The following is a 14,614-nucleotide window of genomic DNA, read 5'->3' on the forward strand; positions in this document are numbered from 1 at the left end:
ATCAATGAATGATGTACAGTGGATGTCATCATTAAAATGAGTACCTGATCCCTGATTCAATTAGCCAAAAATATGCTGACATCTTTGCATATTATCAAACTAATCTTGTTCCGAGCTCTGTTCGTGGCAAAGGACAAATGGAGATTATGTGGATCTACTCGAGACGGTAGTGTGATATCAAGTAATCATTTATTATGGTAAAAAAAGATGCATCATGCAGCTAGAGGTATTACTCTGCCATTACTAATGGCAGTCTGTTTGCATACAGTGGCCATAGAACTTTGTGGCAGTGATGTTGGTCGGTTTAATGTGTTAGTATGCTAGTCCTGTTCCGGCGAATTTCTTTTCGAAGAGAGCATCAACACGTCTGCTGTGATCGTCAGACATGATGTTCTTCCAGTCACCGACAATACCTGTATAAATAATAGTAATGAAAATGATTTAAATGAACAGACAGACATTCAGACAGCATGAAATATGCAGACTGCTTTATTTGGGTGCACGTCACATGCTAAACACCCACGGGTCACACAGCCCGTGAGTAAAGCTCGAGTCAAATGGCCCCAAGAGATAGACACTATAGTAAACGAGGCCCACGAGTTCGCCGTCAACTATAAAGATAGGCCCAATTATCCACAAGCTACACACTACTAGTATGCTAATAAGGCACATGAGCTCGACTCAAGGTAAATAAGGCCCATGAACCAAACACAAGGCGATAAGCATGATAAAAGCCCAACAAGCTCGACATTATGTCACTGGGCACAATGTACGTAATGCCGAGCTCGTGGACCCTTTTTGCCTATATCAATCTCGTGGGTTCCATTTGCCCAGTGTCGAGTTCGTGGGCTTTATTTGTCTAGTGTCGAAGCCATGGGTGTGCTGTGCTTGATATCTAGCTCATTGTACATGTAGCTAGTGGGCCTGTTTTACTTGGTGTCTATAGTTCATGGGCTATATGACTCATGGGTAGCGGTGTATGTCTCCTGGACCTTTTTTTTTTCACAATGTCAAGCTCGTATAACTCGTGGGTGTCGAGCTAATTGGATGACCTCCTTTCAAATTGTTCCCATCGCCGTCATCAATATCATGACATATTAAGGCTCGGTCACAGATGCCTTTACGAACTGCTACGAACGCCGTACGAACGAGTTCTAGACAATTTCGTAAGATCTTCTTAGGAAGGTCGTACGAAACCAGCGTTCGTAGACCGTTCGTGGACCGTTCGTAAGTTCGTGCCTGGTCGATGGTTTTGTCCAAGATTTTTTTTAAACTTCGTACGAAACCCTCTCTTCGCAAGGCGGATGTACGAACGTCATGCGAACATCGTGAGAACTACGCAAGATTTTGCAGGGTCGAGAGACAATTCTAAAGGCCTTAAATTCTTACGATGATTGTAAGAACGCCTTAAGTCGTTCATAGGGGGATCCTACGTCTTTCGTAAGAATGCCTAACGAACGGAGATTCGAACGGCGTTCTTACGAACACTTCTTACGAACAACTCTTCGAGTTTGTAAGGCGTTCGTGGGGTCGTAAAGGACTCGTAAGGCGTAGGTGCACAATATTTGTGCAACTGTTGAGTTTTAGGGGAATAAAGCCAAACGTGCGAAGTTCAAATCCTCACTTTGTTCTAGGTGTTCAACCAGAAAGCATTTCTGTTAAATATGGGACCAAAAGGGAAGGCAATCAAATGGAAAAGAGGGAAGGGGAAGAACGAAAAGAGGGAGATGAGGAGGAAGGAGCGAGAGGGGAGAGTTGGAGCAGCAACCTCCTCCTCCTCTACTTGTAGATGCAGCTGCAGTCTCCTTGGCACTACTGCCATCTTGAAGTATAAAACTTTCAATTGTTACAGAATTTTCGACAGGACACGGCAGCGTCTTTTTAACAACCAGACAAAATATATTTTTTTTAAAATCGTAAATCTTCTCACGAATGACTTGAGAGTGCCGTGAGTTGCACGTACGACCATCTTACGACCAAAAAAAAAAAAAATCGTAAGATGGCCGTAAGTCTGACGAAAGAATAACTCAAGGCATTCTTACGAAAAACGTACGAATTCTAGGGCCATAAATCTTAAGTTGATCTTGCGAATTAAACAGCGTTCGCACGAAATTCATAAGAAGGCCGTATAAGAATCTGTGCCCCATCTGCGAATCTATACGAACTCCAGAATTCGTACGAACAGTGACATTCGTACGAACGCATCGTTCGTACGAACCTTTATGACCGTAGCTTTATTTTTTCCTTAATTTCTTCCTCTTCCTGCTGTTTCCGCTTTTTCTTCCCCTCTTCCTCTTCGTCCTCTTTAGTTTCTTCAATCATCGTTCTCCTTTCCTCTTTTCATTTCCCTTTTCCTAGTTTCCTTATAGCACTTTATTTATGAAGGCTGTTAGATTATTCTTGGTCACATCTTTTGTAAATCAGGAATACCTGCTGACAAATAGGCTACCTCCGTACAGTTACCCACTTGGTACTTTATTATACTTATCTCCCCTTAACAATTTCCTCTAAAAGTGTCTTGAAACTATAGTGTAAAATGCTATCATTGGTCACTATCTTAGTTTCAAGACCACAAGAGAGAGAGAGAGAGAGAGGGGGGGGGGGGGGGAGATGGAGAGATGGAGGGTGAGGGAAATAATCGCTTGAATGGCGCTATCAACCGCCGTTTTGTCTGTAGTAGGGCCTATATCACACCTTTAAACAGTTTCTGAAACACTATAACCACTTTGGTCATCCAAGCCAAAAGGAGTTTGAAAGAGCATGAAAGGGAAAGTTGAGGTTTCAGAAAAACGATGACTTCCCAAAATCGTAGGTCTAGAGTCAGATAATGTTCATGATTATGTTGTATACGGCTATAGCGATCAATGGGCTGTCACGTTGTTAAAAGAGGAGACTTTGAGTTAAACGAGAAATTAAAAAAAAAACTTTTAATTGAATTGAATTTGAAACTCTGAATTGAAACGAGAAATGTTTAGGGGCTTAATTGCTTAAACGCACAGTTATTCCTTCACTTGTCGCAGGCCTATCGAATTTCGTTAGACGCGACACAAAAATTTACTGCAGTAGTAATTTTAGAGAAGTCGCACGGCTCTTACACTATACTGTATCATGAACATGGGCTGAGATGTCGGTTTTAGCGACGAGGGTGGCAAACGAGGGCAACTTTTACAGGTGGGTCGAGCCATAACCCAACACTTGCAGCAAAGAAAGAAGCACTCCCGAGATAAGATGTGCAATTCAGTACCTTGTTTAGCTTCGGCCAGCAGGCTTCATTATAACATAAGGTTTCTTGTTGAACAATCGTTCATTTGTTTAAGCGGGGTTCCCACTATCGTGCGATCCATTGCGAACGCCACGATTGGACATTCGTAACTGATCGTGGAAAATTTGTTGAACTCGTCTGAAATTTCACGTTTGGATACGAGGTTATGCGAGTCAATACGTGTTGGTGCGCTTGGATGCGATATGGTCACGATTGGTCTATTTCAAGCGATACGATCTGTCACGATCTGGTCTGCCGTTCAAATACGATCCGACAGGATTGTCCTGATTGAGTCCACGATTGGTACCGATCTAACATGACCATTACGATCAGGATCCCCGATCTGGTACGTGCAGCAACGTACTTATACGTTCCAATACGAATACCGCGAACCATTACGGGCTGCGGAGATGTGATACGCTATCTTTTACGATCGGGATCAGAAGCGACCCCCATTTAAGGCGCGATTGGACCCGAATGGGAATATTATAGTCCGGCTGACGATGGATTTCATTGTTTCCCTTAAATTATGCAGAGTGATTAGGCCTATTGATTTTATCCACAACCATTGATGATGGCAAGGCTTGACAGGTTGACGATGATGACAACGTAACCTTTGCAGTATTGCTAATGACGATTATGTTATCAGAGAGAAAGCAGCACCCAGGCCAGCCATAACCTCAGATATTCCCTCGTCTAATATTAAACGTAAAGAAATTAATAGATTATTAAATCGACATGCTCTCCCTCCCCCCTCACAAAAAAAAAATGAAATAACGAACCCAAATACATAAGATCAGATGGTTGCCCCTCTTCCCTAGAAAAAAAAAACCAGCAAGACAAAATGACCTTTCTCTCCAATACATAGAGAAAATAATCATGTGATGAAATGGAAGCTAAGAAAGAGGATGGGATCATTTTGAATGTTATGTAACATAGTATTATGTGTTATATACGCTCGATATTCGAAAGTTGGCCGAATGGATAGTATTGCTTATGTATTCGATTTCATATTCGCAGAGTGTATGATTGTATCATATGCCTTTTTATTTCAAAATGTTGTTATCTCATGGGTTTTTAAAAGTTTGGTTTATTCGGCTTGATTTAGTGTTTTACTTCACAATGTTTAACATAACTGATACACACACATAACAGAAAAGTGACTCCCTCATCAAAATGATGTCACTTTTTAACAAAAAAGGAGGTTTTACACAAAAATTATTTCGCAGGGGTATATTGCTATACTTATTGAATAACTGTGAAAAATAATAAGAGTGATCTTCATTGTCATACTCATACGAGTGATCTCACATCCACGACAATGGTCACTTTTACATTTGCAGTACTAACGAGATTTGAAAATAACCATTTTCCTCTAAAATTATGCTCTACCAAACATACCAAAAAAGACATTGAAAAGTGTCAAAATAGATTTAATGGGGTCAAACGATGGCTGATGAAACAACAACTCTGAATTACTATGTACAATACACAAACAGCAGGATACTGCACCCCCCCCCCAAAAAAAAAAATATTCTGTAATATACTTTTAAAAATTAACCATTTGCCTTTGATATGTACCCATTCAAGCACGATTCATTAAATTATTCTCACCTTTGTACTGACGTTAGTCAATACGTGCAGACATACAATTGCCATTTTTTTTTGCTCATTTTTTTTTTCGTTATAAAAGTTATCCCATATCCTGTTTTGTGTGTCTGTATAATGGTAATAGCAACTCATTAATGTAAACATCATCAACATAATGTAGGAAAACATCTAAAAATCTGTAATACAACTTTCATTTTATGAAATCATTAAAAAAAAAAGATTTTGATAATGTACCTTAAAAGTTACGACAATTAAACCCCGCACCGTTATACAATTTACCGTTTGGAAATAATAATCTAAAGATGCAGGCTACCACCTATCAGAATACAAAATAAATCAATTTATGAGTAAAATAAGGGCAAACGGGCAAAAAAAAAATAATAATAATAAGCGGAAGTGAAGTAAAAAAGTCGATCCCGATCAACACGATTAAGAAGCACGATTAGAAGAGATTTGCTGCGTTTGGATACAATCCTAGACGATCTGATACGATGATCACGATCAAAAACTAATCGTGTTAATCGTAGAAAATTTTTGAACCGTCCAAAATTTTCCTACGATTAACGCGATTGCCACGATTGACCTTATGATCTCATACAATCTGATAAGACTATCACGCTTGCTGCACGATTAAGACCACGATTTCAATCGTGGCGCCAATCGTGATAGTGGGAACCCCGCTTAAGCGGTCTTGAAATAGATCGTAACATGGGTTTCAAGACAACACTTTTAATCATTGCTATCTGGCACATTTTAGCCAGAGGCAGTTTGCCTGCCCATGTCTCAACAATGATAGACAGGACGAAGATAGCTCACGAAAGTATTCTCTTAACAGTTCTGACGATACCTCCTATTAACGATAAACACTTGAAGATTGCATCTGGATTCCGTCAACAAACCTACCCTGTCTGTTTATTCCATATACTAGCGTAATCATATCTTGTGCACCGAGGGAAGATCGAAATATTTTGATACCTTCATTAACCAATGGTAACAAATCCTTATGTCACTATTGCTTTTCATTTGTCTGAATGGTCTTCATTTCAACTATTCTATGACATTCACTATCAAAACCGTCCGATTCTAATTCTAATGGACCATTAGAAACCATCGAAGGCTAATGATAGAAAGTGAAATACAGATCGACTAGAAACCATAGGTCTAGATATGCAATGGTCCATTAGAAAGCCATTAGGCAAAGGGACAATTATGAATTTGTAATGGTCCATAACAAAATCAGTAGACAAATGAATCATTACAAAGTTGAAGGAGTCCATTAGAAAAACATAAGGCTAATGGTCTCAACATCGACCATAAGAAAACCATTAGAGATATAGCCTAAAGCTAAAGATATAGCCTAAAACTCGTAATTTCAAAACCTATATTCAAATGAACCATTAGACATTTGCAATGGTCCATTAGGAACCTGCAGAGGAATTCAAAATACAAAATAATTGTACAAATTACAATGAATATAATAATTGTACTGTCAATTCAGTACTAGAGTAAAAATTGTCACCACACCATACATGCTTCATACCAAATGATAGACATCAAAATTCTGTCATAAAACTCGTCATACACTGTTGTGTTGCAGTCTTTCTTTTGCATCATGCACTGATAATTGTCGTCACAGTCAGATATCATTTTATTTTTGTTTAAAGTAACGGAGTGTTAAATTATATTTTGAAAGATTCTGGACATCCGTTATGCTTGTGTTGCGATTCAATTGTTGCTGCAACTTAAATGGAAACAAAACATGTCGCGTGCACCGTCTTTGTAAAAACTGGAAATAAAATGAAATTATTCTCAAATAAGAAAATCAGTTTCTTATGGACTGTAGATTCCCAGACTCTGTTGGTTCTGTTGATTTGTAATGGTCCACAGACATGCATGAAGGCAAATAAGGAGCCATTAAGATGTCGCACAAGGATCAAACTTCTACTAGAATCATTAATTGCCATTTTTCTAATAGTTTCTAATTCTTCCTTACGGATTTTAGACATTTAACCGGCACTCAGTGTGAACGATAACCAACTATCGTGATCTTTTCTGTTACTTGTGGCCTGAAGGAGAAAGAAAGCGGCTGGACATCGAGTCTAAACTCCTTTGTGCTTGAGATCCATCCAGTATCTTAGCATCACGGTGATTGAACTTCAAGTATTTCGAAAAACTACAGACTCGTGTTAGGACTCGCTGAGAAAACCCATTCTATTCATGGAATATACCCTGAATTCACTAAACTTCGATGCTGCCAATTGATGATTAGAATTAAAAAAATCTTTCCTACATCAGCATGCATGCCCGTGAGAGAGTGCACAAACCTTTTCTGAAGAAATTTTTGTTGTCACTCTCGTCAACCGCTTCCTTGAAAGCTTTGGTCACGTCGGTGCTGTCGCTCTTTTTCATTGCGTCGAACGAACTGAGTTTGACGATCTTATCTATGACGTCATCGGGGAGCGACTTGCCCATGAACTCGGCAATCTGCACCACAGCTTTCCGGGGATCCTTTAAGAGAGAGAGGCGGGGGGAGATGACGTTATTTATCCGTATATGTATTAGGGCGACAAAATTTCGTATCTCAAAAATGTTAAAAGCACATGAGAGCGAAAAAAAAATGCCAATCAGAACACTATAACAAATAGGACATGCCGTAGGGGCTTCATTTGGAGGTGAAAAAAAAACACATCTAGTATTCAGACAGGACACCACCTAGTATCATCTAACAATTAATAGAACAGAGTGTTTTTCACCAACACTTACAAAGTTTTGTCACCCCAGCGACGGTTTGCCGACGTTGTTGTCCATTTTCAAGGTAGGCAAATTTGTGTGTTAGCTCTTATCTCAGTTGTATTGCCTGAAGTGGGTGCGAATATTTTGTTGTTTTTTTTGCTATGTGTGTGTGTGTGTGTGTGTGTGTGTATGTGGGTGTGCATGTGTTTAACGGGGTGTGGTCCTTGGATCTTGGTCATGGGATTGTTGGTGGAGGAATTCTTATAAAGCTAGAAGCAGGCACGCCAGGAACAAGCTCACGTAAACATTGCATAGTATAACCCTTCTCTTACTCTCTCTGTCCCTATCTCTCTTTCTCACACACATATTGATATACACACATACACACTCACACACACACACCTCTATATATATATATATATATATATATATATATATATATACATGTAGATATACGTATATATATATATATATATATATATATATATATATATCCCTCTCTCAGACTGAAAATTACTCAAAGCATCCACCAGATCAAGGGAACGTTCTACGATTAACGCGTTGATTGGCACACAGTTTTCCTCATGGGCCGATCACAACATTGTACCTACCGTAAGGATGTTGTTGATTCTGTAGGGCGATTGTAACTCTCTTTTTTAGTGGATCAAGATAAATTGCAAAAAGAGGAAGGAAAAAGATAACTGTAACCTGTTTCATGTCTTCATAAGTAAGGAAGAGGACGTTGGGGTGATTTCTCAGCTTGGTCCAGTACAGGGTGTGGTCAAAGTAGTCTCCTCCGGGCACTTTAACAACAACAACTACATTAAAATGAATAAAGCAAATTTTGATGAGCGTTATCAAATCTAGACCAAGGAATCCACACCTGGCAAAATACTGTCAGAAATTTCGATTAAGGTTCACATTTTCCCCTCCAGTGTAGTCCTTTGCTCGTGGAACATACTTGATAACTAATATTCAACGCTATTTTTCATCCTCAGCATGCTCGGGAGGCTATTAGATAACAGTAGCACATGCTTGAGAATGAAATCAGATGACAGTATAATTATATCTAATATATGTATAATGCCTCAATGATCAAGAACTTAGTTTTAATGACTACACAACAATTTTGACACTGATGTTGCTGAATGATGAAAAATATGATTCAGGATGATGACAATCATGATTATTATTTCCTATTTCTATCTTTACTATATATATAACATATATATATATATATATATATATATATATATATGAAAGAGAGATGACAAGACATTTTCTTCTACGACAATTGTTCCTGTCTTATTTCTCCAAGGACTTAAGGTCTACTTTGGGTTTACTTACAGTAAGTTTTTGATAATTGCTTTCTTTGTATAGATTATAAGCATCATCTTTGTCACAGAAGAAAGTGAGATTATGTTTATATATCATTTCATTGTGAAAAATATATTTGAACTGAACTGAACCAAACTGGTAAGGGTTACGGTTGTGATAGGGTTTTAGGTTAAGTTTGTTGTGAAGATTGGGACTAGAGTTTGGGGTATATTTGCGGGTAGAATTTATGTTTGGCTTATGCGTACAAACATTTCATGGGAGCAATTTGGCAGGAGCAAATGTCATGGAACCAAGAGAAAAGAAGAGTGAATAAAAAATGTTTGGACTTCGGGAGAAACAGACCAGGAAATGCCATCGAGGTCAGAGATTGGCACTGAATGGATATGGAAAAACAGAGTAAAGGAGCTGACCAAGAGAATGACAGGTTTGAAAGACGGAGTGGGTGTAGAACTGCTTTTCTTACATCTTCCGGCAAGAAATTCCTCCATGAACTGTCCAAAGGACTCGTATGTAGGTAAGCTTCTAATGTACATGCAAAAGTGATAGAACGACACAGCCGTGTCCTTGGGGTTTCTGGCCACGTAGATGACCTTGACCTTCGGGTCATCGCGGAGGTTTTCCGGTAGCCACACTGGCATCACGTGAGTCTTGAGAATTCTCACAGAATCGTGCGGCATGGCGTCGGCAACTTCACAGTTTGTAGGGGCATTTTGCAGCAGTTGTAGGATGTTCGAAACGTTAGGTTTCCCGTTTTCGCCATACATGGCCTCCCTAATTGGAGCCAACTTGAAGAGAATCATAATGAAATTTACATGCCTGTTGATGGGGATTATTGTGCAGTTTCTTTTATAGCACAACAATGAAAATCCTATGAAATTCTGATAAAAAATAAGGAAGTCATGCATGACATTTTAAAGTTTCGCCAATTTTTCAGGAAGCAGTTCTTGAACAGTCAATATGAATACACAAATAGTGAAGAGATGATGTCACCCCCTCACAACTTGATATATAGTTTGTACGAATTTCTTTTTTTTTTATTTCCAGTCAATACAAATCTGTCCCAGTCTCACATTCTGATATCTGATTAATCATTATTCAGAACTTATTCAACCAGGAATTCAAAAGAGAAATCATATTTCACACTGTGATTACTAACATTGAATTGTCGTCATTTCTTTTTGCACACGATCAAAGAAAATTGTGTGGTGATGCTCTCATCAGCTCACCCATTTGCAAACTCATATCAACTGTGCGAAAAACTGTTTTTCAAAAGTAAGTGAAACACCACAATTTCATAACTTCCCTATTTTTTATCCAACTTTGATCAAACTTTCACAGTTGTTCTTGTATAGATCTTACTCTTTCACACAAACTTATTACTAAACACGAATAAGGGCAAAAAAAAAATCACGCAGCCACAAAATTGTTTTACTTATATACAAACATGTTGAGAATTCACGTATTGGCTCAAATATAACGAAGAATCAAGAACTAGTGATGCATTTTTTTTTTTGCCAATAAAGAATGAGTTTATTGGACTCGAATTTTCTCTGGCCTCCACCTTCTTCAGGAGTCTCGACGGGGAAAAATGCATTACTAGTTCTTGATCCTTCCTTATATATATAGATAGATATACATATACACATAGATATAGATATATATAGGACAGAGAATTGTTTTGTCGTACTTCTTCCTCAGACTCGATATCTGGTGTCTCCAAGAATTTCACCTCCTTCATGATGTGCTTGCCTTCCAGCGCCTTCTCGTCCCCGTCCACATTCACGAGGTACGCGATTAGCTGGGCCCATGTAGTGCCTGAACAATGTTGAGGCAATTAAAACAACAATATCAATGCGAAATGTCGGTCTTTTTTATCCTGGGTAACCTCTTCAGTGTTGCCACTATTCTACCACATGGACCTGCCATTATTATTACCCTATTGTTGCCAGGTATCCATTTATACGCCTTGGTCGGGGTCGTCTCACGAGACAGACACCCACCCACGAGTTATTTAGCCCACGAGTTCGACATTGAAAAAAGGTCCACGAGTCATACAGCCCACGAATCATAGAGCCCCTGAGTTCGACACTATATGGGCAAATAAAGCTCATGTGTTCGACATTATTGATAAGAACAGCCCACGAGTTCGACATTACAACACAAGGTCTAATGTGTCGGTCTCGTGGGCCTTGTTTGCTTAGTGTCGAACTCATGGGATATATGACTCAAGGACTGTATTTATAAGTCGTGGGGTGTGTGACTCATAGGCTGTATGATTCGTAGGTGTCGGTCTTGTGACGTGCACCCCCTGGGTCGAGAGGTTCACCATGATTGTGAGCAAAACATCTTGACAATGGGCACCTGAAAGGATTCTAATTCTGGACCTCCCAAGTAAAAGTATTTTCCACTTCATCTCAATGCCCCCTCTTAAGCATTCATTATTACAAATGTAAAAATCTAAGTTGATGAAGTCGAAGGTACTGTAGTTACTTTTCAACCATAAAAACAGGCCAAGCAGCTAGTAGAAATTATTCTGGGGTTTTTTTTTACCGTGTACTTCATGCAATACCGTTGTGGAAACCTCGAGAAATAATGCACAAGAGTTGAAATGATAACCTGTTTTGGGGTAGGTGACGATGAAAACGTCGTCGGGCCGAGTTTTGAAAGCCTTGGTCTTCTCAATGCAGTTGGGCGTCATAGCCACAGAGAGAATGTATCCATCCTTTTCATAGCAGAGACCTTTGGCGCACGCCGGAAGCTGGTCCATCAGGGGCGTGCAACCAGTAGTAGGGGTGTTGTCTGTATCATAAGGGGGGGGGGGGCAGGAATCGAGAGAGAGTGAGAGGAGAAGGGATAATGGTTAGACAGTATAGATAGAGACAAAAGAAAGGGTCCCATGGCAAACTGGTAGACTAAATATACACACTCCTTTCATCGTAATTAAAACAATTGTTAGGATTTTGCCGACTCAGTATACCGTATAGTGCAGGATAAATCTATTAGTTCTGAGTGTTTAGCTAACAGTCAATGCTGGTGCTTTGATGATATTAACTTGCTTTGGTGGCGGTTAATCACAAGAATTCAGTAACAAAAAAAAAATGCATTGTATGGATTGAAAATCACAGATGTCCACAAAAGAAATGTCCATGCTAACAGTTAAACAAATAGTGTACGGTGTCTGTCAATATAGCAGCCCATCATACAAAGTTACCTCCGCAGCAGCTTCAGAATATTGCATGATATCAATAGTGAATACTCGAAATGTTGTTTGAACTCAACGTACATGAATCTTGGTGAAGAAGTGGAGCTTACACTGTGTAAGTAATGACTGAGCAGGACTATGACATTTTAAGGTGTACGTCACAAGGAGTCAGCTCACGAGTCATACAGCCACGCCCGAGGTAGACCCTATATACAGCACGTATAGTGCAAGACACCGCGAGCTGTTCGTTCACAAGCTAGACACTCGGCAAATAAGACCCACGAACTAAACACGAACTCGACGCAAGAAGAAAAAGGCCCATGAGTTTGGCATTTAAACACGGGGCTTAATTCACATGGTGTTAGGCTTACGGAAGTGAGTTTTGTTTTGTTTTGTTTTGTTTTGTTTTGCCTAGTGTCGAGCTCGTGGGCCTGTTTAGGTGGTGCCTTGTTTTTTTGTGGTGTCTTGTAGCTCGTGGGCTGTATGACTCGTAGGCTGTATGACTCGTGGGCTGTATGACTCGTGGGTATCTATTGCTCATGAGATGATTCCGTATTTTAGAGGGTTTTTAAAATGGGATGCATACTTCAGTGCTTCGTATATAGTCATTTAATCAGTCTTGTCGAGACAGAGTCGATGATGGCATACTGAGTGACTCAGCTTTTTTTTTTGACTCGCATTATTTTCCTCCGGTTACAAGTGCATTCAATTGCCTTTATAATACTACACTATGTCAGTATAGATCATAGTAATTTATTTATGTTGCAATGTTATGTAAATAGGACCCTTGCGGTAGCACGCGCCTTTCTCACATATTGCGTACTATCTATCGTATAACATGTCCAGTATTTGATCGTTTCTTTGTTTATTCAGTGATAGCTGTGCCAGGTTCAACCTGGTGTATTGAGAGATGGTCGAATGACTATAGCATGATGATAGCATGATCTTCGCTGCCGTTCAATATTCTACATTGCATAATTTTAATTTCTTCGACACCTTCATACAGGATGTTAAACAGGTTCAACCTTGTGTATTGAGAGATGGTCGTATGATTATAGCATGATCTAACTTTGCTGCCGTTCAATATTCTAGATAGTATGATTCTGCGACACCTTCATACAGGGTGTTAAAGATCTCTTTGTACCAGGTTTAACCTGGTGTATTGAGAGATGATCGTATGATTATGGCATGATGTTTGCTGCCGCTCAATATTCTAGATTTCATAATCAAATTTAAACTATACAGAGTGTTACAGATATCTTGATTTTGTCGCAGAAGTCCCTTTTCTCCCTCTATAGCACCTTAATCCAAGCATGCAAGCTAAGTAGCTCCATCATTACTCAACAAATAGAACATTTTCATATCTTCTCTCTCCCTTTAATCCATGTTATATCTCTATGATATCATCACATCCCACTTGAGTCATTTTATGAGATTGCTGTGGTATATTGAAATCTCATCCGCCTTCGTCCGGCTTAATTTTTGAGGCCATCATAAGCCAGTAGGAATTCCCTTTTAATCTTTCAAATCCAACGCGCTAAGTATGATGTACTGAATATCATTAGTGCCAACGCCTTCGTACGAATATGATATGTATGGAAAGCTAAGGATTCACAATACAGCTGCAATCCAAACGCCAAAAGGAAACCACAGCGTCCTCTGAATCCTATTTATTTCCTGGAAACTTCTGAAGTAATTCGTATGTCATAACAATACTGGTTTATGACGGGCACTTCTATTGCTCGAATATAGAAGAGATAGAGTCTGTGTATAAACTGTCTAATAAACATTGATATAACCTTTATTGAATTCGTGTCTATGACTTTAACAGCCTGCCTGGTTCCTTATCACTGATTATAATGCCTTCCTTATTCCTTATCATATCCAACCTACATTAAATCTACGGAAACAGCAGTAGATAATAAAGACAAACTAGATTATGCGTGTGGGTTTATTCGGAGATAATGCATCACCTCTGACATGTCTGATATAATATAGTGAGGGACTAAATGCCCCAAATTTATCTGATCATGAAGACAGTGTTGTATGTGATGACATCTACCCCCTCTCTATCTCTCCCTATAATGATATTATATATATATATATATATATATATATATATATATATATATATATATCGCATTGTAGGCATGTCCAATGACATGTCCATTACATCTTGAAACATTGATGATGTTATATCATTACGTAACATCTATTAGACACATAGTATAGTACAAAGTAGGAACACTTACCATTTGAGTCGGACATTCTCATAGAGTGCTAGTAGGATGACTGATATTAAATGATGAAAGAAAGAAGAGCGTAAAATCAAAGACACTGATGCCGGGAACGAACTGATAAACAAGCCCTCTTACACTCCCATGTACACGCCCACCTTAGTAAGAGCTTGTAGTGCAGACGCGCAGATTGCTTTCAAAAGAAAAACAAACGTGTAAACGCTATATCAT

General features: G+C 39.1%; 1 protein-coding gene across 1 annotated transcript; it reads right to left on the reverse strand.

The window, feature by feature from the left end:
* Window positions 1-312: 312 nt before the first annotated feature.
* LOC139737977 (sulfotransferase 1A2-like) lies at window positions 313-11,711 on the reverse strand. Its single transcript, XM_071648644.1, has 6 exons — window positions 11,561-11,711; window positions 10,633-10,759; window positions 9,408-9,670; window positions 8,315-8,409; window positions 7,198-7,381; window positions 313-413 (listed from the first exon to the last, which is right to left on the reverse strand). The coding sequence occupies exons 1-6, from the start codon at window positions 11,709-11,711 to the stop codon at window positions 313-315; spliced, it is 921 nt and encodes a 306-aa protein (XP_071504745.1).
* Window positions 11,712-14,614: the final 2,903 nt, after the last annotated feature.

The sequence above is a fragment of the Diadema antillarum genome, unplaced genomic scaffold (genome assembly GCF_040938485.1).
Source record: "Diadema antillarum isolate AM-2024a unplaced genomic scaffold, OU_Dant_1.0 seq00000718_RagTag, whole genome shotgun sequence".
NCBI lineage: Eukaryota > Metazoa > Echinodermata > Echinoidea > Diadematoida > Diadematidae > Diadema > Diadema antillarum.